The sequence below is a fragment of the Bactrocera neohumeralis genome, chromosome 5, assembly GCF_024586455.1.
Source record: "Bactrocera neohumeralis isolate Rockhampton chromosome 5, APGP_CSIRO_Bneo_wtdbg2-racon-allhic-juicebox.fasta_v2, whole genome shotgun sequence".
Lineage (NCBI taxonomy): Eukaryota > Metazoa > Arthropoda > Insecta > Diptera > Tephritidae > Bactrocera > Bactrocera neohumeralis.
In genome coordinates this window covers 23,256,721-23,284,151 of record NC_065922.1, presented here as the reverse complement: position 1 = coordinate 23,284,151, position 27,431 = coordinate 23,256,721, and the positions used below count along the sequence as shown (strand labels likewise).

The following is a 27,431-nucleotide window of genomic DNA, read 5'->3' as shown; positions in this document are numbered from 1 at the left end:
AACTAAAATCCTCTTGCATACATATGTATGCATACGTGAGATATAAATACATACGAGTTCATAGATTTTTCTCCCGATCATACAAACATGCGTACATACATACATCTGCTTGTGTTGTTGTGCATTGCTGTAAATTGCAATTAGTGTTGACTTATGTTCTGACATTTAGCAATGCACGAAGCTGTGGGTGAAGCAGAAGTATCAACCGTACCACAGCACGAGAGCCAGCAGCCGTTGCAGCCAACGGTGCAAATCGCCTGCAAGCCAGTGCTTAAGCAAAGGATGCAAGCTCAGCTTATCGACGCTGCCACAGCGACTGCTGGAGTCACCATTGGCATACTAAATACTACTTGCCACACGCTTACAGCCGAGATGAGTAGATTTACTTATGAACATAAATTACCTACGAATGTCTCGTTGGAGTTACATGTGGCATATGTGTGGCAAGGTGTATGTGTAAGCAGGTCTAAGTGGCTGTGATTTAGTCGGTAAGTCGGTTTTAATATAATCTACAAGCATTTATTTTTCTACATATCCAAGCAATTGCTAGCGACTACTCGAATTAGAAGCTTTGCGATGTCCAATTTAGTGGTTGCATGCTGCAGAAGCTTGTGTCTACGAGGCTACAAAGATACATGCGATGCTATTCGATGCTTTCTCTGCATTTCCTTTTAATTAACCTCGAAGCTGAGTAGTGAAAATCGAAAAACAAAACTTATGTGGCAGCTCAGTGATAGTAAAATTTAACGGCATGCTGCTACTTTGTTGGCAACACTTCATTGTGGGCAAATACAAAGTGATAAGCAAGCAGAAAAGAATGAAGTGAAAAAAGCATCGCACAAATTTTCATAAATCAAGCGCAAAACTACTAAAAAGCAACAACACATAGACCAGCAAAAAAAGTGGTATAAAAAAGTTTCAATTTCAACAAATCTTCACTAAATCCGCAGCCGCTTAAGGCACTCCTTCCGCTGATTGCCGTCTTGTTGGCGCAAACGTGCAACATGCAACGGCCTTTCATTGCGCTTACTTGCAGCATTTTGTTGTCACTAAAATTTATTTGTATTTTGCTGTTGTGTTTGTTGTTGCCATTGTCATCGTCATTTCTGGCAATTTATGCGCTGCACCGCTGTGCGTCTCGGCAAGTCGACACTGCTGCCACTCAAAGCTCCACATTTACACATTCCCCCTTTAGAAGCGATTCATGGTCCGACCGATTGCCTGTGCAACATTAGCTGCATGCAACATAACATCAACTTGTCGCTTTATATAGGCTTGTGCATACAGCTAACTGTATATACATATGTACAGATGAAGGTATGTGCGTGCAACACCTTTGCAACCAAGCACATTTCCCTTATGCCGTCTGTCACTAATTGTGCGGCAAATGCGCGACGACGAGCTGTAAATGAGGTGTGTGCGTTTTTATTATTATTGCCGGTGCTGTTGCTCGTGCGTCAAATTGCGTAGTTTGTGTCGCAGCTGGCGGCGCATGCACTTGGCGTTGCATAAATAAAAAATCACTTACACACACTGTCAAAAAATACATATATATACTCACACACATACATACAAACGTGAATTCCATCCACAGATTTCTATGCACGTGCTTAAAAATCCGCTGCAACCCCAACCTTGCGCTCATTTGAGGCACTCACTTTTAATTAGTCGCCAACATTTTTAGCTCACATTTACTCATTAGCTTGGCATATTTTTAACACGATTCATTTCGTCATTAAAACGCTGTAAAATTAAAAGTAATATGTATACAATTACAGCACCTTCCAACTAAAAGCCCTAGTTGGCTTTTAAAATATTCATTGCTGCCACAAATTTTAAAGTTGCATGACTTTTATGCAGCACATTTTAGAGTGCTATTAAATTGAAATTTATTATATTTTACTTAGATGTCCTCAATGGTTAATAAAAACAATAACAATATTAAAGTGTGCATGAATGCACTAGTTGTGGACTAGTTCGATTCTGCATAGGCCGTTGACGTCGCTACTAGTCGCATTTTATAAGTGCGAACTGTGAATGTGTTACCCCATAGTAGTTTTCTGTGAATTGGCAAACTTTAATCAACTGGTATAAACTGGTATAAATAACTGGTATAAATTTTACAAATGGTGTAATCAAATTAACAACGAATGCTGAAAATTGATAAACTTTAAAGCGTGGTGGGTTGAACAAATATCTAAAAAGATTTTTTTGAATCGACATGACGGCACTAGTTGCGAACTCGTTAGATTCTGCAAACGCAGTTGACGTCGCTACTAGTCGCATTTTACAGTTTCGAACTATAAACGCGATATTTCATAGTAATTTTCAGTGCTTTATGCTTTATGCAGTCCTTTAATCAACCGGTATAAACTGGTATAAAAACTGGTATAAATTTTATAATTTTTGTAATAAAATAAAGAACGAATGCTGAGAATTGACAAACTTTAAAGGGCGGTGAGTCGAACAAACATCTGGTATAAATCACATTAACTGGTATAGTCTAATAGAAATATAATTTTTTTAACTGGCATGACAGCCCTATTTTAAACTAGTTCGATTCTGCAAAGGCTGTTGACGTCCTTACTAGACACATTTTAGGAACTATTAACGTTATATCCTACAGAAGTTTTATGTGAATTGGCAAAACTTACACAACTGTTACAAAATGGTACAAAGAACTGATGCAAAAATTAACTGGTATAAGAAAATAAAAGAAAATTAACAAATAACTGGTATAAATCACATAAACTGGTATAATAAAATATAAATATAATTTAGTGAACCTTATTCGTGGAGCATAGAGAATGGCACAAAAATTGGTAAAACTGGTATAAATCGCAAAGACTCTAAAGAGATACAATATCGAACCTTTATACTGTCTTAATAAGTTAATAGGTTAACATTATTGCTACTTACACATATTTTTTCGTTAAGTACACAACTTTTCGAGCAGAGGGTAGTGGCAAATCGAAAAAGGCCACTGTCAAATGTCAGTAAACCAAAAAAGAATGTGTAAAGCACTTAAATAAACTAGAAGCATTTGATTTCTAAGCTAGAAAAAATTCAGGCTGCAAAATAAGGACATTTGCTAAGTTCGTAGACTAAAGTTCAGCACAAGCTAGAAACAATAAGACTTATAGAGAACCTTAGAAAAATACAGGAGACGAGAAAGACATGGCTAAAATAATTGTAAATTAGGTTTCGGCATTGATTTAAGTACCAAATACCATTCCCGCTCCATAAAAAACATAACGTTTTCGTAATTTGAAACAACCTGGATTTAAATTTGTTCGAGAATCAGGGCAAAGAACAATCCTAAAACGAATGAGGAAACGTTTGAAACAGCGACAAAAACAACACAGTTCTTGCTCAACTGATTTCTTTTGGATTTCTGATTTTGTATTTATCCTGTTCTAGACCTTCTCACAAATAGCTAGCATAAAAGCACAAAACTATTACCTCATGGCCCATTTTATAAATCTTTGTATGTATAAGTTCCAACACCTTCTCTACAAAACTAAAAAAAAAAAAAAACGAAAGAGTTCAGTATTTTCAAATCTTTAAATTAATGTCTTGATTATGTCAAGCAAAAATGTATATGCATATGTATATATATAAACTAAAACATATATACAAAAATGTACATACTAAATGTGTATACTAAAGAGCTTAAAGAAGTTTTATTGCACGTACTTTTGCCGCTTCCAACAATTTGTCACCCATTTAAGTGTCATTAAAGTGCTATTTGTTGAAGAGTTCACAGAAGATATATGGCTTCCTTCGCTTCGCCTAAACACACACATACAAATACGGGCATACACAGATTCGATGCAGATGCATAGACTATGAGCATCTCGGCTAATCAAATAATCTAAGCAATTAACTGTGTTGCCATCGATTTGTAGCAGTAAACCGGTCTGATGTGGCAGCGATTGCAAAATTCTCCTCTGCGAACATTAGGGTGGTTGTAAGATAAAAAAAAATGTATGAAAATAAAATACTGCGTGTAGAATGGGAGTACTTTTGATAGGTTACGCAAAATTTTTTCTGTTGTTGAGTAGCTAAACTTAATGTTCTAGAACAAAAAATGAATACTAATTAATAAACCAGAAATCAAAAAACTAGTAAAGTAAAGTAAAAGTCTCTAACTTTATTCCAGTTTTAGATCTATAAAGTGGGCAACAAACTACGAAGTCAGTAAATCATGGAAATTTTTTAAAGAAGTACTTTGTCCAACAAATATTGAAAATGTTATATTGTCTTTGGTAAGAAAAATCTCTGAAGACTCACTCTGTTGATAACTAAAAAATTACCTTATCAACTTTAAACAAGATCACTGTCTACATCAACAAAGAAGGAGAAATCTTTCAGAAATGACAGACAATCCAAATGAGGCCTTTGCAGAGAACTCTAATGACCGCAGGTCTATAAGAAAAAATATCGATACGTTCCCACGACAGTCGTATCTATGTAACCGGATTTTTATTCAGTCAAGGACTGTCAACTCGCCCGAATTCTGGCGCCACAACAACAACAACTAGAATAAAATAAAGGAATGAAAGTCATAGGATACGCGGTAGTCTGCTCACATACCACACATCAATGTTTTAATAATATAAATCAAGAATTCAATATTTAAGATCAATTCAGTACTTTTCGAAGACACAAAACTTAAATTAAACAATACTCCTTGAAATAAAAACTTAAAAAGCTCACATACCGACGAGGGAGATGTGGATGGAACAAAGCTTATTCAAGGATAGGTCGAAACTTAGAGTAAAGTTTAAGGGAGACGTTTTCTGTAAGGATCTTTTCGTCAAACATAGTTTTAAGCTAGCGGATTACTGTGTTGTTTTTCAAGCTAAGGTGGCTGCCATTAAAGTAGCAGTAGATGTATTGATTCGAAGTGAAGCATCTTTCAAGGAGGTGAACAATATTCGCCTTGAGGTCGGTCACAGTACGCGCAAAGTTAGTCAAGTAGTGTTTGTCCACACTATCTATAGTAACAAGCTACTAAAGAGACGAGTCTTTGGTCATAGCGAAATCGCTGAAAACTGCAAATCCTATGAGCTTGCATACCTAAGCGTACCCTCCTCCCATTACATCAGTTTGGAAACGAGCTGGATTTCAATTGTCCTCTTTCATTTTAGCACTGGACCTCTCAGTTTCGCATCAGCTGAGCAGGCGCTGGTCAACAACCAGCTTCTGTGCAATTACGAGATCCTTCCGATCTAGATTAGAACGCAGGAGATACACTGAGATCTATTTGCTCTCAACAAAGTTCATCTTGCTATGTTTATACGATAAGGCTGAAAATCATGTCGGACTCTTTTGCGAGACTGAGTGTGTCATATTTTCTGTGAACCTGTGGTAATAGCCGGAATAGATATTAGCCGCCACAATAAATTGTTGGGAAATTCAAAAGTCTTTGTCGATTTTTGCGTCGTTTTTCGATCAATACTTAGGAGTATTTAGTATCTCAGTAGGCTGAACTTGGTTGGATTTTAGCGAAAATAAAGTCTGTTTAGATTTTACCAATAAATACCAGTGACTTTTCACTTAGATAGCAGAGCGACGATACTAGCCTTGAAATCAGGATTGGTCGAGGAATGCCTAACTTCGCTATCAATAATTTTACTACTAAATAGCTGGCCTTCGTGGAAACTTAGCCCGCGCTTGGCTACCATCGGTACATACGCTGCCGCCAAAGATTTTTGGCCCGGTCTTTGATCAGCCATCTAACCTAACCTAAGCTTTTTAAAACTTAACAAAACACTTTTAGGTGTGCAGTTAGTAGTAAAAGTTTGACAAATCAGAGTAAAGCCATCGATTTTAAGCGCTCACATCGTCAGAATTTCCATTATGTTTCTGCAAAACGTTTACTATGATCAAGAAATCGCCAAGCTAATAATTTTTCCATTAATCACCAAGTCACCAAAGAATTTTCTGACTACTCGAGGAATTCAATGTGAGTGTGTTTGTGAAAAACTTCTCTTTTTAATTAAATTAACACCACCAACTTGGTTGTAAATATATGTGCGTGTGTATATTGTTTAAGCAATTCCTAATGCAAATGTGCCTTCAAAGCACATACACTGATTACGCTGCCTTCCCCTAAACGCTTTTGCGTCGTTTGCTTGTTTCCTTTGTCGCTGAGCCGACTAATGCGAGTCATTTGCCGTTGCATTTGCTTGCCAACATATTTCTAGCAATCACGTCAATTACTATTTACAATAATTGCTGCTTTGCATTGACTGCACAGATTATAGCGCGTCAGACGGACATGTGTGTGTGTTGGTGTAATAAATATGAGAGTGTGTGTCTGTGTATGAAGCATTTGAATGCGTGTTTATACCCTCAACTTGCAACGTCGGCAAAGTAAGGTCAATCCACATTTAATCGAAAGCCGTATTTTACATGTGCACATATTTGAATATGTGTATGTGTGTGTTTTAAGTGAAGTAAGTGACATTAGTGAAATGCCAATGAAAATTAACTGCAGCTGCCAACATTTTAGACAATCCGAACAATTGCAATCGACGCGATATAAACGCCAGACCCAGAGCCGGAGCCAAAGCAGCGAGCCACGCTGACAAGCGACCAGCGACAGGCGAATGAAATGGAATGGAAAGTAAGCAACGGAAAGTATTTGCCAAATAGTCCGTTGAGTATTGTCCGCGCGACAGCTGTGCGCTGCTCGTGGCTTGGACTGTATTAGCAGTTGTGGACGAGACAAAAATGGCATTTGCAAGACACATACACGTTCACATATACATATGTACATATATACAGTCGCACAATGCTCCGGCACGAAGCTGGACTCAATTGAATTTAACTCCGTTCGGCGACTTCGGAATATGCATGGCATTCAGTGGCGCAGTTTGCAACAGCTAAAGCTGCAACAAAAACAACAGTAGCAATAACAACAACAACAACAATACCAAGCAGACTAACCAACGTGCCAATAAAAGCAGCAAAAGTGCCAATGTCATTGTGGCGCGAATAAGCGACTCAAGAGCAACAGCAACAGCTGGACGCCCGCTGCAACTATTTTGCGCGCCGCTATATAAATGCACATGTGTATATGTGTGTGTTTGTACATGCTGCGAGGGCGCGCTGGCGTGCAACCAACCCGAAATTCAATTCGAAAGACAAACAGATGCCACAAATTACACTTGAAGTTGGTGTCGCGCGGCACATTCATCTCTCTACTTGCCCTTACTACAACAACAACTTACAACAATAGCTGCTACACTTCCCAATACATGTGTTTGTTGTTGCTGGTATATTTGCGGATCTCCATGCGGCGTGTGAGGGTGAGAGTTCACTAGCCTCCGCCGTGGCCGCCGCCGCAATGACAATGGAAAATTGAGCTGGCAACAAATCGTTTGCGAATACCAAATCCGCCTTTGCCACAGTCTCGCTTTGGCTCCGGCTCGTCAGATCATCTACATAAATATAAATGTGCGAGCCAATGAATTGGAAATGAAAACATTGAGGGTTGTCCCGTGTACGACACACCGGTAATATAGTGTTCTGCACAAGCGGTGTAGATTGCTTTCAACTGACAGTGGCGTGGGGGTGGCATGCAACGTGATATTGTTTGAAGTATACAACTGATTTATTGTAAGTAGATACAAAATTGTTATTACTTATTGAACTAGAAGGCAAATAATTGTTAGGAACAGATTTTTCTTAAATGTCACTGAAGTGTTATTCCAATTACTTTGCCTGTCTCCCGTGGATTTTCAATGGATTTGCTAGCTCTGCGCAATTCGTTTGTTATCTCAATGATTTTAAGTGAGTTCTTTAACATGGAGGTACACTGAGAGCTGGATATTAAACTTTTTTATCTACAGCTAGAGAGAATATGTGAAGATAGTATATGAAGACTTGGATTTTAAATTTTAAAAATATAAATCAATAAATTGTTGTAGTGACAGAATTCCGCCGAGTTGACAGCCCTTCACCGGATAAAAAATTGTGGTGCGTTCCGGTTACTTAGACTCGACTGTCGTAGTAACAGAGCCCTTAATAGCAATGCTCATCGAAGATTTTGTAGCTTAACGTACAACCTTCCTATATTGGGATAACTAAACTAACTTCAGAAGTGTACACTATCTACTAAAGATTTCTCCTTCTACCGGCTTATTAACCAACCCTGTAGCGACCTCCTGATTCCAACAGGTTAAACACATATTTATGACATCTTATCTTTCTAGTTACAGCAGTAAGTGAACTCATAACTCTTTTCGGATCTAATGATATCAGATTCTATAAATACTAGCTCATCAAAGGATATGGATTATGAAGAGTTAACAAATCCTATTAGAAAGACTTAACACCTTAAATGGCGAAAGTCACCCAATAAAGCAGGAAGGAAACCTTCCAAATTTTGGATTCCAAAATCTATCTACGAACGGCATGACAAAACTTAAAAACTTGGACATCAAGACGCAATCGTTACCGAATAACTCAGAGAAGCGCAGATCGAGATCAATAAAGCTACTATGGTGAAGCACAACAACCCTTTCTTAGGAAATTTTTCAGCTGATACAAATCTATATCTCAAAATTCGTTCTCACACCTTAGAAAGTATGAGGACCAACTAGCAGCTGCTGTGATTAGCCTAAAACTTGTACTATTCACTTAAGATTCACTTAAAAAGAAACAATATATAGCTGTGATCTGCTTAGTTTAAGACAACAAGAAAGTAGCAGACTTTGAATTCTACCGAAATCTTCGCACTATCCGCAACTTTAAAACTCCATTAGTACAAAAAAAATACCATATAAAAGGCCCTGCCAACTCTTGAATAAAACGAATGCCATGAAGTATAATCCTTGTAGGGCTTAGGGCTATGGTCTAAAATTCTTTAACTGACGATCAGCTGAACTCAATGAAGGTCATTTTCATAACATTGGATTCAACATAACCGAAACGAAGCCAGTCAGGTTAAATTAGGCGACGTGGATCACGGTAGTCTAACTTGAACAGTTGTAAGATGACATTGACATAGTTAAGCGAATGAAGAGACAGTGGCAACGCCGCTAGGTCATGTCGTCCGAATAGATAAAAACACTCCAACTCAGAAAGTATTCGACGCAGTACTCGAGGGGAAGCAGAGAAAGTGGAAGATCTCCACTCCTTTGGAAAGACTAGGTGAAGAAGGACCGGGCTACACTTGGAATCTCCAATTATAGCCAAACAGTGAAGAGGAAGAACGACTGGCCCGCTGTTGTAAACGCATCAGCGATATTTACGCCAATAAAGAAGGAAACAACATTCCACAACACTGTTCAGTAAATGTTTTATACCGAACCAAGCCGATTTCAAAAACCTTTTGCAATCATTTAATGGACCATTAATGGATGATTCAGATCTTGAAGAGTTCGGTGGAAGAGTACACAGTCTGGAATTTTCCATCACCTCCAGTTTTAGGATTCCCGACCAAGCGGAGGTAGCAGCCATAAAGGTAACAGTAGATCTACAGCTCAGCCTCCCTCGTAGTGGATTATGACCTTTCCAGATTGCTTATCTCCAGCATCCACTCATTTTCGACTGGTTTGAGTGCCTGCCCACAGCGGTATTGCAGGAAACTGTAAGCTTAATAGGATCGTTACATCACTTCAGTTACAGTAAGAGCAGAATGGAAACGGGTCATTTGGCTCACTGATTGGTTGGGTCAAAATCGACAAGCGCTGGTCGACTACCAGCAGCTGTGCAGTCACAAGGTCCTTCTGGCCCAGGGTAAGTCCCAGGAGGCCCAGTTACATCATCAGCAAGGTCCCCCTTTCAGTGGTTGTAAGAGTTGACTATCCGCACGGGATTCATGAAGTAAGTTTAGATATATTACCGGTTGTCGCTGGCATCAGCTGTTTGAAAGAAAATAAGGTAGAATTTTCCCAACACTTCCTCCTAAAATGGTCCGTTTTTGCCAACTCAAGACAAAAACACCTCGGATATCATATTTTTCTAGATATTTTACTTCTTCCTGGTTCTCAGATTGTTGTCACTTAATAAACAGGTCCAAGATCTTAACAGCGAAGAGAATAGTGTACTAATGTTACATTTAAAGACACCAGCATCCACAAAAGAAAGCTCTCCATCGACTTATTTCTTTTTCCTTTTTTAATTCCCTAAACACTTACATATTACTATTATGTTTTCGACAAACCTAAAAAAAGCCAAGTGTTGACTGAGTGAAGAACAGCAACCGCAATTTACCGAATGGAAAAAGTGCAAACAATAAAAGTAAGTGGGGTTGTAAAAAATTGCCAAACACACTACAGCAAGTTGAGGAGTAAATGATTAAAAAACTCAGCTGCATTGTGGCGGCAAGCAAAAATAACAAAAACACGCGAACGGCGCTGGGCTAACGAAGTGTGCCTGTGAGTTTGAGAGCCCGTGAGCCGCCGAACCCATGAGCCTGTGAGCCTGCCGGTCCGTCGCAAAGTCTTGCATTGTCATTGCGAGTTGTCCTGCGGTAAAACCGAAAAATAAACTCATCCTCGGAATAAAGCGACGCGCGAATACGAGCTTGAGCAGGCGTCGAAAGATAATAATGTCCGGCTCGGTCGCTTGCGTGCCATTTTCGCTTTATTTCTTTTCCAAAAAAATTTTGGTGTAAAGTGTTTGTTTGGTGTTTTTGGTGTTTTTTTTTTAGTGTTTTTGATGCTTTTATTGTTTAAGCCTTCTCGAAAAATTCGCAATAAAACAAACAAACGTCACATGCCAACCAGGTCCAGCTGCGGCGCTCAGAGCACTCTGCCACTGCCACATATGAGCATACGAGGTGTACAATGTCAGTTTTATGGCCTGCTATCGCGCCGACTGGCGGACAGTATGGACAGACAGACAGACAGATATGTTTGGCGAAGAGTCTATTGGGAAATTCGTCGCATTTTTGCAGTTTTGCTCCGATGACACGTGCAAATGTATGAGTTTTTTTTTACACATGTGCGTGTATGGCTGTGTGTGTGTGCGGACATAATGAATACTGTGGAAAGGTGGTGAAAATATTTATGTGTTTCTGCATGAGGGGTGAATGGCATACACCTAGCGCCGTTGCTGGAAAGGTATGTAGGTACGAAGGAAGGAAGGAAGGATGTGCATGTTGTGGCGAAAGCAGAAAAAATTGCAATAAAAACAACGCTGACAGCAACTGAAGAAGATATACATAGTTAACTATGGCTATCGACTGCCGGTTGGGCGCCAAGGGATGCTGGCTGCAACACGTAAAGATTTACGGCCTGCCAGGCGAACAGCTGGCCGTCATTTGCTCATGAAAACGAGTCAGTTATCCTAGTTACCAGATAATCCCTATGTATGTACATAGATATGTTGTTGTTGTTTTTTATGTTGCTACCACCTTTGCGGGGGGCGTGATGTGTTTTAGTGGGTGATTTTGTTTGCTAATTTCAGCTTCTTGCGGGTTTTCAAGTTCAGTTACATAAAAATATACATACATATGTATATAGATATTGTATATAGTATATATGTCTGTCTCTTCACATATTTAACTTGTATATTTGCGCATATTTAGTGGCGTCTATTTTTGTTCGCGCTGCCTTTACGCAAGCTTCTCTTCCCCTACTTGCCACACTCCTGCTTGTTATTGTTGTATTTATTACAACTGTGCGCTTCCGTCGCTCACCATCCAATTCGTTCAGGTTCGTGTGTTGTGCATTTATTGAGGGTTTCATTGTCAACATTTATAGCGCTTGTTGTAATCAACCGGCGCCTGTCGGCCGGCTTTTTCACGTTTATCTCGTCCATTGCGCATCCTTCATCCTTTATACTTTATCCTTTGGTCTCCGCCGTAACTTAATCCACGCAATTGTGTTTGGCGGCATGTCAACCCCCGTCCAATAATGCCATAGTGCGTGCCTCTGCTTACAACGTCGTTTGTTGTTGTTGGCAATTTCTTCTTTGTAATCACGGCTTGCAGTCAATCGTTTTATACACAATGGGGAGGAAGTAGGCAGCGAAAGGAAGGTGTTAAATTGGAAGTTGGCTTTTAATTTTGTTGCTTAAAGTGAAGAATTTAATTGAGAACTGGCGAAGCATTTGAAATAACAAGATTAAATGACTCTACCTATAGAGGGACGAGAAATTTCGCAAGCTTTCTTGAAGTAATACTTCAAAATGATGTCCTTTCAACGTTTGCTTTTAAGAAACCAAAGAAAATGTATATTTGGTATTCCAGGCCATCAACTTTTCAAAATTAAAATACAAATTTTTTTATAAATGCGCCCCTAATTTGAACAATAATATGGGGTCTAAATTATAAATTCAAAATTATTAACACAAAAAAGCTTCAAAGTCTCAACCATATATAATATATGTACATATTATATATAAATGCATGTTACATCCTCCGCTTGTTTATGGCAGGTAAAAGCAGTTAGAAATATTTATTATTTTCGCCAATATCTACCATAGAAAGGAAATAAAGAATTATAATTCAATGACGCGTAAAAAGCAGAATCTAACGGCACAAAACATCCAACATATCGAAATTTGGTCTTGAACAACCAGTGAAGAAATTGAAAATAAACACTTCTTGATCTATGAAAATAAGTTGAAGGAATGACAAATCGTTAAAATTGCCCAGTTTGTAAAACTAACAAGATTGTTTAAGAGGCTTTGAACAAAATGTTTTCCTTATCATGAAAACTATTTCGATCATCAATGGACAATCAGAAACATCACGCGAAAGTTGTTGAAAAATGTTAAAGACGATATTGATTTCAAAGGTGCCGTTCCCACGACAGTCATGTCTACATACGGATTTTTATCCGACCAAGGACTTTCAACTCGGCATAATTCTGCCGCTACAACAACTATAACAACGGCGAATTAGAATTCAACAGACTTGGTATCGAAACCATGTTCAATAGTTCAATAGCAGAGTTCGAAATAGACAGGAGAGAAAAAAGGCTTTAAGGATGAGAAGAAGTTTTGATTTAAATAATTATGTTCCAAGTAAGATTCCCATTACTGCTCATATAGGAATATTACAAAGTAATGAAAATTTGCTCAATAAAAACCATTGCTTCAAAAATATACTGTTAGATATATATTTTATAACTAAATGTAGTGTTTTTGATTTTTCACAATATTCATTTCAGATAAGAAAGTATTCTTCATTAGCTCAGAATTTAATAGAAATGTTTTCAAAATGATTTCTTACTGGAAAAACAAGGAAGTTGCAAGTTGAAGAAGTATATATCTAAAAAACACTGTTCTCAATTTATTAATACAATATTAATATAACATATGTTTTTTTTTTTTTGGAAAATCTCAATATATTTGGAATTTATTTAAATATAAAAAACAATAACTAAATTTCATTAAAACACAATGTGGAAAAATGTGTAAATTTCTATATTCGTCTGAAATCTATAAAAGCTAGAATTGAACGAATTATAGGTCAATTAAATATTTATAATTTCAAACATCGCTAATTTTTCTATTTTACATAAAAGCAAATTTTGTATCAATCTAATAATATCCAGAAAACTTGCGACATAATAAAATAAGCTCCTAAAGTATCAGTATACAAACCGAACAATAAATGTGACCTGGTCTACGAAAACGGAGCCAACGTGCGAAAACTAGTTTTCTGGGAAAAGCTGTTAAAAATAATCGTCAGTTTCTCGTTATCTCATTAATTGTTCTCCTTTTTGTTGACACCTAAGCCCCCTTTCCGTAGACCAGGTCACAAATAATGAATTCAAAAAATGTGCTCCTTGATTGGTAAAACTTTTTTATGTTCGTATTGAAGTTTGGTCTACATATGTCAATGAGTGTCTGTTTGGTAACTGTTTATCTAGGCCGCGAGAATTTTCTTTGCACCAAAAAAAAAAAAAAATTGAGCAACAGTTTCCTTAAAATTTTGTGTTTCCAATGGAATCGGAATCGGTGAAAATGCACAGAAGTGTTCTTCAAGGCATAGAAAACTTTCCTCATGCCAGTCGCCATCCTCCTCTGTTAATGCCGATAACATCGAATAATTTTAAGAAACAGTGCTTAAAAATCGCCGTATTTGCATCAGAGAGATAGCAGAGTATCTCAACATCTTGTATGAATCGACTCAAAACATTTGGCTCAATATTTTGGGTAAGAAGCGTGTCAAAGCTAGACTTGTAAAGGTCTGAAAACAACGTCGTGTACAAATCACAAAAGAGATGATTGATAACGTAGCTGAGGACCCTACATTCATCAAACACATCATTACTGTTGATGAGACGTGGGCTTGCAAATATGACATCGACACTGTCCAACTATGTAGCGAATGGCGTTCTAAAAATGAGCTGATACCCAAACAAAAAAAAGAAAATTCGCTGAAAGCACCGAGGCTTATTATATGTCTATGCAAAATCAGTTTTAGCGTTGGCTCAGGGACCCAATTTGAAGGTGATAATAAAGATTTTTTACAGAATTACGTAAAAATTAATTTTTTTGTTAGTTCGGATCAAATTTGTAAGATAAAATTTATAAAACTTTAAAAACTTGTCAAAATAGTCGTAAAAAGTTAGAAAAATAATTTGTCCTCAAACGGTCAATCACCGTGAGAGAGATGTAACCAAACAAATCAGAGAATGGTAGAGAAAGAGTGAATATATTTTTAAAAAGGAGATCTAACATTTTCCAAACTAAATTGTATTCAAAATCGATTTTCAATGCTTATGTTGTTAGCATGAAAAAATTAAGCCCCGATTAATGTATTTGAATTACAAATATGTTTATATTTTAATTGTGAAGTATCCAGGTGTAAATATTTTAGCATCTCATAAAGCAGGGAATGAAAATATCTTCTTCTGAGAATATCTTCAGATAGTATATACCGTTTGTCACACTGTTTGTAACAACCAAAAGGAAACGTTGAAGACCCTACAAAATAAATACGTACATATAATAGGTTTATTGATAATATAAATGATTAGTCGATTCAGCCATGTCCGTCTGACTGTCCGACTGAAATATTGACCGAACAATCGAAATTAAATCCTTGTATAGAAACCTTCAAGAAATTATATTTATGTAGATTATTATGTCAGTTATCCCTACAATAGCTGCCGTGTGAACTGACCGATCAAAATCAACATATTTTTGAATCCCTTTGCATAATAAAAAATACACTTGTGAGGGACATTACAAATTACATTTTACAAAAAAAATAATTATGCGCCTCCAAATCTAACTCCTATGACTCAGGAATCATTTAAAAATGCTTGATTTCTGCACCGAGCAATTTTAGTTTTTTTTTTTAACAAATAAGTACTAACACAGGACTGTTATTGAAATAATAGGAAATAATATTATATTAGTTTGAAAAATTGTGGAAATTCATTTATATTAAATAGTTTCTGATTTTAAAAAGAATTCAATCGGAAAACGAAAAATAAATTATATTTCATTAAGAAATGAAAAAAATATAAAATAAATTTGGTATTTATTTCTACCAATGCCTTACTTTGTATAACGGGAATTTCGTAATTATTTGATCTTTAATGTTTGGAGATTAAAATTTTCAAATACTGTTGCGTAAAATCCGTTTTGTAATGGCAACTTTTTGTTAACGTGAAATTTAAGCAAACCAACAATTAAAAAACAACCAACACACTTCACAAAAAATACAGTGCTGCATAGCCACATTTATACGTACATACGTATGTATGTGTGGCATATGCAAACTAACCAAAAATTAACATTTAATCTGCCAAAATTCACATTAATCTGCTGAGTCAACAAGTTGATTTACAATTCCAATGTTAATCCCAAATAAGCGCACAAAAGTGCTTTTAAAATTTCATTCATACATGCACACAAAGCTGCATGTACTGATAAGAAAAACAAGCTTTTGTCGTTGTACCTTCCAGTACAAAAACAACGAAGAGTCAGTAAATGAAAACAGCAACAACAGCAGAAATATAATACACTCATATATGTATGTATATCGACATATGAACATGAATTTCGTCCGCACGGAGCATACCGACAAGCAACAAGCTGTGAACACTCCACAAGCACGGACATGCCGAAAGCGGCGAGTGTCATCAGCAGGTCTCCCACTGCTTTCGGGTTGACAAGTTCCAAGCAATGAACTGCTACCTACACACGAGCCGGCTATTTCGGCACAGCTAATGTGAATACGGCGGAACAACTTGCAACATGAACCGTATGTGTGCTTGCGGAGTACGAGTGAGTGTGTCTTTGTGTGAATTGCCGAAACCTGCTAATCAGTTTTTCGCCCATTTGTATCGACAGAGCCATTAACTGCGACCCACAAAACTAACTAAAGCTCCATCAGCGTCAATCGGCTTGCCACAACCGGCCGAAAAGAGGAGACAACGAACATTTTCACATCATAAATTTTTGGGCGGCGACACAGCGAACATACTATATATGTAGGTACATGTCGAGGACTACACTCAGCGTTGCTTCCTATATCTACCATAGAGGAACCGACTGTAAATCACCAACAATGTGCCAGCACTGTACCTCATACCCCACCCGCCCAGCTGTGCAATGATTTAGCGGCTTGCCTTGCCTTGATGGTCGAACAACAACCGCTTCATAGCCAAACTGCCGCCGTCGCCGCTTTTATCGAACGTTTTTGCCATTCATGCCTAACAAACTCTCAGCTGAATTCAATTAAAAGACATACCGACACACACTGTACGAAACACTTGAACCCGACTAAACTGCCAAGCACTATGAGAGCCACACACACACACATCCCCGAGCTACTTGTGAGCTCATTCATCTAACTATCGGCATCCAGTTGTCGTGCCATCGTAGAATATATTCATGGACATGCACAGTATGTGAGTACAAAAAAAAATCGAAAAAGAAGTAGTAAAGAAAAAAGCGATTCCACTTACTTTTGCATTCATTGGCGTCGGTGTCCGTTGCACGTCCCCATGGACGATCGAAGTAGAATGGCTTACAACGTTCACATTCCGGTCCGGCTGTGTTGTGCTTGCAAGCGCACGTCATTGTCAACTTGACATTCACATTGGCATTGTTATTATTGTTGTTGATGATGTTGTTGTTGTGGTTGCTATTGGTGTGCGCAACACCAGTGCCATCGAAGTCATCGCCAGCATTATACATGCGCGGTAGCACATCATTGGGTCCCACTGTGGCTACACACTCGGAGGCATGTCCGTTGCACTTGCAGCGCCCACCAACTGCAAAATCCGAGACGGCATAATGCTGTGAAATGGACAATAGATCCTTGGTGGTAGGCTTAGGCGCTGCTTTGCCATCACTGCCAACCGCATGTTTGTCCAATGTTGCGGTATCCGCCTTTGTGGTGCTCGCGACCGCAGCTGCAGCAAGCGCTGTTTTGGCTTGGTAATGTTTCTCATAGGCGGTCAGCTTCGGTTTGTTGTTGTAACGCTTGACCTCTGGCACGATGCTGATGCTGCCATCGTTTGGATAGTCTAAATCTAAATTATCATCGTCCAACTCTAAATGCTTCTTGGGTTCGGCAGCATAGTCTTCATCTTCATATGTGCTATCGTTGCCTTGTAGATTATAGTCATACTCCTCATCTTCGTCGTCTTCGTCCTCCTGACTGCTGCCCATCTCATCGCTAAAACTATTCGCAGCTGGTTTGGCGGCATCCTTTGCCTGCGCCGCCGCCAGCTCACGTGGCAGCTCGAGCCGATGAAAGACAACGCGTATATCGGTGGCGGTAACCCAGTCCTGCAGTATAAGCGATGCATCCAAGTCATTGGCCGAGGGACGACCTTCAAGTGTATTGAATGCGAACCGGTTGGTGCTGCCATCACGATGTGAATCTATGCAACGTGCTTCCTGCTCATTGAACTTGCTGATTTTAGCGCGATCCGGTCGTCCATAAAATTTTAGACATTGTGAACTGTAGAACTGAAAGGGTTGCCAGGTCTGACCGTAATCAGAACTCTTGTAAATGGCCAATGAGTCGGGACGTGGCGATTTCGGGCAGAATGACAACGTTACATAGGTCAATTCATATTTCTTGCCCAACGACAGCGTGAGCGTTACATTATCCGGTGGCGCAGTATCCACATCGGCCGGCACCGGCACGCTCGCCGAACGCCAACAAGTCACATTGTTGGGATTATTCAAATCAGTTAAGGCGCTAGCGGGAAAACGCGTTTCAGCACGGCTATTGTCGCACACGTTACACTCGCTGAGCGTGCCATCGCGATTGATTTCGCAGAAGTGCTCCGGCCGACTCGCGCCACAAACACTGGACGCCTGCACGGGATTACCGTAGGCCGCATTCACGAAACTGGGCAGACACTTGCGCGGCTTGTCCTCGAAGTAGCAAGGGTCGCTGTCGGAATGCGCAGAGGAGGAGGAGGAGACGGCGGCGGCAACACTGCTGATGGGTTGTAGCGCATAGCTGAGCATACAAATGCACAAGCAGATGACAGCTGGCATGTTGTGCAAGACGCTGAAGCGTCTATGGTATGCTTTATTGTTATCTTTGTTGTTGTTATGTGGGGCTGCGGCCTTTGTCTTCGTCATGTTTGGGCGCGTACACATTACTCAATGTTTTCTGCTTATAATTTTTAGCAATTTAGCTGCTCAGTCGCGTTGCATGCAAACGTACGAGCTGTGTGCGTTTCACGTATTCAAGTCACACGCGACCGATTAACACTTGCAATACTTCCTATTAGCAATATGCTACGTTGTCGTGTTGTTTTTATTGTATTTTTATTATTTATTCTCGTTTTTTTGCAATTTGCCTTCAATACACAGCGCGGGTCCACTCTTCAACCACAGCACGTGCTGCATGCAATTGTGGACCTACCCGTACGTACAGGCGACCGACCGATCCTCGGGCTAATTTGTATTCTAGTAGAATTTTTAATTTTTAATTAAATGACAACACGTTTGCACCTTAATTGCCCATTGGGGTCTTGCGGCGTGCGGAATCGGCGTCTACCGCAGCAAATATAACGTAAAAAAAATCGTGACACGAAAAGAGTACCAACGCTGGAATGCACTACAAGCCGTTGCACTTAATGCGCGCTGAAAAGAAACGCAAAAAAAGTGTGTTGTCTACGAGCTCGAGCCGGCTTTCATTCGCACCTCTGCGTTAGCGACTGAATTTGCAGGCCACAACAAAAAAATTCGCGCACCTCAGCCAATTTGCATAGACGTGTTCGTGTTGTAGAAGCCTAAGTACTGCGGGAGTTTTTAGCCAGACTGAAGGTGGCGAGCACAGTGCGACTTTTCCATCAGTGCGCGTGTCGTATTTGCCCTCCTTATTTTCGTTTCGCTGTGAAATATCACTTTTGTGATTGACTTAACACACGTCGCTTATCAGTCGTAGCCCACGCGCGCGCGATTAATTTTTCAAGACACGCCACGAGACGCTCTTCCTTTCGCGCACTTAAAGTATGTACAAATCTATGGACGTGTGTATATCTTTCATAAATTATCCGCTGCCGCGACACACACTCAACTCAAAAACAACTTTCGTTAAGACAATACAAGCACAAGCTGGGTCTCGGCGTCACACAGTCTACCGTGTCGCTGGTCTAGCCGCGCGACCAGACAGCCAACAGGCGTTGACGGCACGGAATACCAAAATAGCCAAGAGCCGCACACGAACACGCGCAACAGCTGTCCGTTATGTGGACGGATTGAAGGTTCAAAAAAGACGACACAAAAATAACTGACAGGCGGACTGACGCCTATTTATGCGCTTACTTCGCACGCACAACAATAACAACATTTGCCAATATTTTTATTTGAAAATATACTTTTGTTCACACTAAACACTTTCCTATGACAACGACTTTGTTTTGGACTGCCCACAATGGGGACGTTGGAGCTTCCGTGTCAGTGGTCCAACACGGTCAGCTGCTGACGTTCTTCTGACGTTGCGAACGTGCAAGCGTTTGCTAATTATCTGCACGCATGGACCAGTTTGCCTAGTAGCCGTAGCCTAGGCAGCAGCTAACCAACTATTTTTCGGCTAAGTACAAGCAGCAATCGGCTGCCGAATCACTTACACGATACGCCACGCCACTATTAACTATCACGCGAGGTGCTATGCGTTGCATGTGTATTGTATAGCTTTTGATATATTTCAAAATTCACCACACTTCCTTCCTTTCGCACCACAACTGAATGAAACACACACGCGCACACGGACTCACCCTCTTTCGTTGGTGGGTGGGTTGTTGCTTTGATTATTCTTTATAGCCTACAATACACTTTACACTACACTTTATTTCCGATTCCGGTACTCGCTTCAACGCGTCGTCTATTAATCGTTTCGTTTCGTTTCGTTACACACTTCCTTCTAATAATACACCACGAACTGCGCTTCGTTTTACCGGCAACGTAATAACACATTCACCGTACATATAAACATACTCTCAAACGACGACAACAACGACCACGAACCGCTTTGACTTCACTATAAATTCACTTTTCGTTCTGTACGTGACGAGAGCTGATTTTGTACTGAGGCATGCGAATGTTTTGTTTGCTTTCCAACAGTTGGGCGATTCGTTTGGTATGTGCGCTCAGTGGCTCAGCCGAAAATAACAAAGTGCAAGCAGCGAGCGCATTGAAGGTGGGAAATGTGCTGATTGCGGTGGTTGCTGGCTGCTGCTCTCGCCTGACTTACTTAATGCTTGTAGCAGTGTAAATTCGGATAATTTATTTTCGTATGTCTACTGTGTACGCAGAGAGCATTTTCTTAATGTTGCAAACACTCGGCGTTGTGTGCGCTCAGCAACATTGGTGTTAGCATCATCAACTCAACGACCGGCCGGTTTTCATTCATGTGGAACGCATTACTTTGCAAACGGTAGGTGAGATAGTTAAATTAATCGCCTCAGCAGATGTGGCGCGCAGCATCAGGTGTTCGCTTTGTTGCCTAGTAAATTGTTTATCAACATTTGGATAGCAACATTTGTGTCGAAATATTGCAAGTAAATATGTGTTTATACAAAATTGTAATATACATGTTTGGAAACAATAAATGACTGCGAAAAATAATTCGATTTTAGGAAACAAAATTTTCGAATTCATAAGATGAAGAAGAAGACTACAATTCCATAAAACAAAAGCATGGTAAGAGGTGTCAGATTTTATGCACCTAGTGATCTTGCTCATATATATAACCAAATAGCAAAGGTATCTGGTAATCCTTCATTCCCTCAGACAACCGGCAGTTCCTATATAAAACTTTATATTAATAACAATAGATATCCTCTTGAAGATGCTTAGATAAGATTGAGTAGATGTAGCACGTTTCAATTAACTAGGGAAGACTACTTCAACGCGTATTCCTCGAACTAATTTTCAGACTTTACGTGACCATCAACATCAGATATTCATATAGTATAACTTTTGCGGCTGCGAAATTCTTCTAGCCCAGAGTGAACCGTACGAGGTCCTCTGAGCTACCAGCTCTTAGCAAAGTCTATCTTGCCGCAATTAGAGGCGTTTTGACTGGATACTATCCAATAGGTTCAAATGCATTTGGGCTAAACATTTTGTCTCACGTTTTTTGCCAAAGCTGTCTGTTTGGAGGAAGGCGAGGCGGAACCATCTTGTCACTTCCTATTGCTGAGATTGAAATGTCTCGGTAGATACGCCTACGGTGAACCCAAGGTAGGGGCTTGAATTGATATTGACCCCCCTTGAAAAATTTTTGGTAAATTCATAGCGCTTCGGCGATTTATAAGGATCTGATAATCAATTTTTGGGAGTTTTTGGATGTCACAAAGAACCAACTTTTACAGCAGTCCCAGTGCATTTAATCCCATGCTTTCGCGCGAGGATTATACCTACGGCCTATTCTAACCTAACCTCTATAGGACAATGCCTTGTGATACACAGTAGTTTTTAAAAACATTATTGCTTCCTCCACTCTAGCAAGATAATCCAAATAAGACGCAATTCTCTCTTAACCTCTGCTTATGGCACGGCCTGTTGTTCTGCTTTTTTAGAGACTAATGGAAGTACGACCAATTCTACTCTAAGGTGCTACAGTGAGGTGGACAGCCTCTAAGGCATCAGCAGTCAACTCCAGTGTATGTAGTCAGCCATGCAGCCATAAAGGTCATAACCTCGTTTCGCATATCTACCTGCTTGGGAAGCAGGACAACAATAGACAGTGTCAGCAGGAACAAACGACTCCACTTATACTTGGCGCCAGGTCACAAAGGTATCAATGACACTGAGCTATAGGCTGAGATGGCCAAGAATGCGGTACAGCTATAATTTGAAACCGTGACCAACATTTACAAATGTATTTATGATGCATTGAATTTACGACGATCTCGACAGGAGCATGGCAAGGAATGTCATAACTCGAACGAACAGAATGCTAAACTGCAAAAATCATTTGCAAACCGGTGGATCAGAAATGCAAAAACTCCTACTCACTTTTGATAGAAACGACTGTAAGAGCATGGAGGTATTCTTTGTCACACTCCAGATCCACAATAAGGTTACATAAGCCAGTCCGTGAAAGATTTTTTCCAATAGAGAAATGTATGTATATCTGATAACTGTTTTTGAAGAAATAAGCCAACTTTCTTGATCTTTGCATAACCCTTCACAGACAACTTTCACAAAGCCCAGAAACCAAACGAAAATACTTTTGATCTTATTATTTTCCGGTCCACGCAAAACTAAGAGAGACCATATCAAACTCAAGGGAAACCCAAGACAACGACGGAAGAAAAGGAGATCTGAAATATTTCATTGTGAAACGCATGATTAATTCAGCACGAAAGGAAAATTCTGGCTTCGTTCTCACACACTGCCAGCGAAGATAGCTGAAAATCCAACTGCATAGGACTTTATAAGAAGAATGAATCAACTTCTGAATAGAAAGTATTTAGTAAAATATAAATCGCTGAAAAATTAACTGTTCTGATATACTGCAAGTATGGTCTAATAAAACCTATTAAGGCCTGCATGTAATTGGAGTCTAAAATTCGAAACTACCGCTTCTATAAATTCAAATAAACTTTAAACAGCGAAATAATATTGACCCTACATAGTTTTGACTAACATCACCAAACTTCAGTGTAAAACGAAAAATTCGTATTTAATATTTTACAGTACATTTATCACCAGTAAAGCAGATTCAAATTCATAATATCTATACCTTCAAAAGGGAAATCGGACATTTTATAATCTTAGCACGTTCAGGGGAGATGTCATTTTAGCTCAATAGGCGAACGTAATCAAAGCAACAATATGCCAAAGCTGAGGTTAAAAAAACGTGCGGCAGCGCCCTCAAGTAACGTGGACGAGCCGAAAATTAAATGTTACGCATCAGGTAGCACCAACGAAGACGCCGACGTATTTTCTGTCGCGGCACGCAACGCAAAACAAACAGGCGGGCAAAAGAAATTATTCAAATTCGTTTTGGGCGAGAGCAAAAATTAAACAAACAGCAGCCAAGAGGAGCTAAAGCACAACAACAAACATACATACATATTTTCATTTCTTTATTCCGTTGAATTATTGCATTTTTTTATTTTTTCGAAATATAAGCGGACAGTTAATAATTTCACGCCAAGCAGCAGCGCGCACGCGACCCCAACCAACGAACCAAGACCTGCTGAATGGCGGTCGGTCACAACAGCCGCCGACGACCACTGACGCATCACACGCTGACGCAGCTTCACACCTTGGCGATTTGTTGCGCCGCTTATCTGCATCGCTTATCTCCGGAAGATGTGTACTTGTATGTGCCAGCAATATCAATAAGCATTGTCCGTCGGACGGTTAGTAATAGCCGTGGAAGTCGCCGCGCGCTGCCGTATAGAATTTCATTGCTTGACCGCATTTCGCTGCCGCATGCTGCCTACTGCCGCACTCACTAAGCCCGGCAGGCGAGACCGCGCAATAGCTTTTGGATACGCTCGCTTTGCCGCGCCGCAAGCTCGTGTTTGTCGTTGCGTGTAGGTGGAACGCGTGTAGGAAAGGAGGCGTCTTCGTTTTACTTCAAATATTCACTGTTGACTTTTCGGTGAAACGGTCAGAAATTCACCGTTAAATATTTTGTCGTGGAAGGAAATGCCAAGGCGGCTGGCTGACTAACGGAGCAGGCGAAACGGCTGACTGGTCATAAGAGTACAAACATTGATATTTTAAATGAATGATTGAACGAGAGGCGCAGTTGCAGTGAACTGTGTTGTTAGACGGCAATTTGTAATGCCTTTTTAATACACTCGCAGGTCATTTCGTACTCTCACACGCTACTTTCGTTAACTAATATTTATTGGAGTATTCTTTTTCGTGCTTTTAGAGTGGTATTTCGCTTTGGAAATACTATTGAGGTGGAAAAAATCTCGAAGCATTTTCATTTAGTTTATTCTTATGAGAGAGAAACGGCTAGAGCCCGGCAGAGAATCAAATAACATCAAACCATAGTTCAAAGAAAAATCTTGGCCAGCCATCTGTCAACGGTAAATTTCCTAAAGAGGTACGCCCACTGAGCGTACTATTCGCAATACCATCACCCATCTTGAGAGCATTAATTATTGGTTAATATTCGACAGAAAAGACTACCTCTAGCAGGCTCTTGAAAAGTTCCAAGAATATCCGACGTTTTCGAGCCAAATTTTGTTCAGCGATGTGGCCCATTTCTAACTCCATGGGTATGTAACCCAGCAAAATTGCTGCTTTTGGGTAGAAGAGCAACCAGAAGAGATTCAGGAGTGATGTGTGAAGTCATACTCATAAGTTATTGACGTAAACCATCCAAATTTCAATAGAACGCAAGTCAACCTAAACACTGCAAACCTCTTAGATCGTCAGGGAAGACGGGAATCAAACTAGACAAATTACTCTTGCAAATCTAATATCCAGTATCTCGAATGTTTCTCTTAGAAGTTTATCTAACTTAAAACTGGCCAAGTCCAAAAATAATGTGTTCTAATAGGTCGCGATCTTATGAAAAGGGGATAAGTAGTTTTAGGAGCGCACGCAAAAGTTCATTGCATTAAACTGCGACGCAAATTGAACTCTACAGTAGCAGTAAATTGGGATTGGTATCGGATTATTCTTCTTAATGTTCCTGAAGATCAGTGCTGCTTCAGGCAATGGTCTGGCAGAATAATGCCTATGAAATTGCCCAGAAAGTGCTGCCACAGTTCTCTCTGCAAGCAGACTCGATTTTTGAAATGATGTTCACGTTACAACAACAAGCATCTTGCCTTTGACCGGAATGCTATATTGCAGCAGGTGTGTACCCTTTGCAAGACTTCCTCTGCTACTGTGTATGGCACAAAATTCATTATGCTGGTTTTCGTAAAGGGATTGGGTTGAAATCAACGTCATAAAGTGAGGTGGGCATACGAAATTTACCGTGGTTCAGAACATTTGAAAATTAGAGTTTACGTAATCAGAGCTTGCGTTTCTGCCAACGTGTTCGTTTGTGTCTCCTCGAAAAAGTACTGATAACTTTCATCCTTCCTGAAGGTGAAGATGTGTTGCAGCAGCATTTAAAACCAGGGCACCTAGGTAGTAATAGCACTAGTGTGTTCTCAAAGCGTCGGCTTGGACCACGAGTAACATTTGGGTATTCCTGAACTAAAGTTGTGACTAAAATCGTAAGTAAGAAGGTCTTAAGTACCTTCGCTATTAGGGAAAATACAGAATTGTGGGTTTTATGATTCTACTTTGCTTCTACGACTCCTGGTATACGCTTTTGCGGTCAACCAAATCGAAGCTTTTGCGCAAAGTTCATATGGGGCATACCCACAGACCATAAGTACAAAACTTAATGAATTATTTCCCTTCATACGACAGAAGTGACCCAGTCACCGCAAGCGCTGTTCACATAAACCCAACTCCTTTTGAAATATATGTATGTATATCTGTATATAAGTTTGTAAGAGTGTTTGTGTGGACGCGTGTCTTTTTCTCTTTTCCAACGCCGTCTGTCCGGCCGACCAAGGGACATATTTAGCCCACTGATTTATTGCTTCTGACATTACAGTTTGTGTTCGCTGCGGTCGATATTAAACACTACTGTGTTGTAGTTGTTGTTCCTGCGGCTATTGCTTTGTGGGTCGCCCTGTATAGCGCTTAGCGCTGCCTTGAAGATGATTGCACTCTGCGCTGCCTTTCGACTTGAGGTGAAGATTTAAAATATCGCTTCTTGCCACTTGTGTGGGTGTTCAAAGCGATTTGTTGGTATTTGTGATTTTTTCTTAATCTCTTTAGTTTACAGAGTTCTTGCGGTACATATGCACATATTTCAATATGTTCGCCGATATTTCAAACTGCAAAACTGACAGGCAGACTTGTTTGTGTAATTGTTGGCGGATATTTGTGGCGACCTGTCTGTCTGTCCGTCCGTCTGCCTGTGCGCACTTGAAGTGAATTATGTTTTATTTATAATCTTTGTTTATAAATATTAATAACTAGCTAAGGTTTGTCCCCTGCCTTCACATACACACACACGCACACTCATTTTTTCTTTAACGGTTCTTCGGTCATATTTGTGGCATGACTCCTGCGTATCCCCCTCATAGCTGTTTTTATAGGATTTTGCTGCCCTTTTTGCTTGCTGACTTACATAAACACGTACACACATACCTGCACAGCTCATATATATGTACATATGTATGTTTGTTTATTTCACTAAGCATGAAATTGAGTTTCGCTCAAGACTCAACAGCTCGCATTGAGCCAACCTCCACCCGGCGTTACGAAAATATGAAAATGTACCATATTTGTATGTTTGTATGTATGAACATCTTCTACTTTGTTGCTGCAAGTAATGGAATTTTAATTTAATCTCTTTATGTTTATTTTATCAACAACATTCGGCGAGTGAGCGCTGCGCAGGTCGAAACTAATATGGCCCTATTTTCATCCGAACTCTCTTGCACATTCCTTTTTTACCTCCCTTCATTGTTTGTGTGTCTTTCTCGTAAACGTTTACTTGTTTGTGTCGAGACGCTTTAATTTCTTCAGCTTAAAGGTTTTTTATCAGTACATTTTAATCAAAATTACTTGATTTTGTTAATTTACAATTGGTTTCGGTTTCATTGTCACTCACTTTTCGGCCTTTCACTTTTTGGTTTTCATATGTGGAACTCTGCTTTCCACGAAATCAAGTTGTTTCTGATGACAGACGAAGATTGGCACAGACCCACATATGTATGTATGTACAGACATACATACATATATTTTTAATTAATATGATATCTTTCTCTAAGAAACCATTATTTAAGTTGTAAATATGATTTTACAGGCATATGAACATTAGGGTGATACACAGGCGACCTAAACTCTTAAAATTTATTTTTCTAATCGAAAGCCCAAAAGCGAAAATAGGTTAGGGTAAGTAATACTGGCTGGCTGTTACGTCACACATATACCTAAAGGTTCTTTATAATTACAGTTGGCGGTTCAGTTTCATACGA

At 39.6% G+C, this 27,431-nt stretch overlaps 2 protein-coding genes across 2 annotated transcripts in view; one reads left to right on the top strand and one right to left on the bottom strand.

Annotated features, from left to right (window-relative positions):
• LOC126758616 (netrin-B) overlaps nt 1–20,470 on the bottom strand; it is a 238,419-nt gene extending 217,949 nt beyond the window's left edge. The window contains exon 1 of the mRNA XM_050472959.1: nt 16,896–20,470. Within this exon, the coding sequence (XP_050328916.1) occupies nt 16,896–18,552 (1,657 nt within the window). The 5' untranslated portion in view covers nt 18,553–20,470. The remainder of the gene's footprint in view (nt 1–16,895) is intronic.
• Nucleotides 1–27,431, top strand: part of LOC126758615 (high mobility group protein DSP1) — a 273,973-nt gene that overhangs the window by 42,826 nt on the left and 203,716 nt on the right. The window lies entirely within an intron of this gene.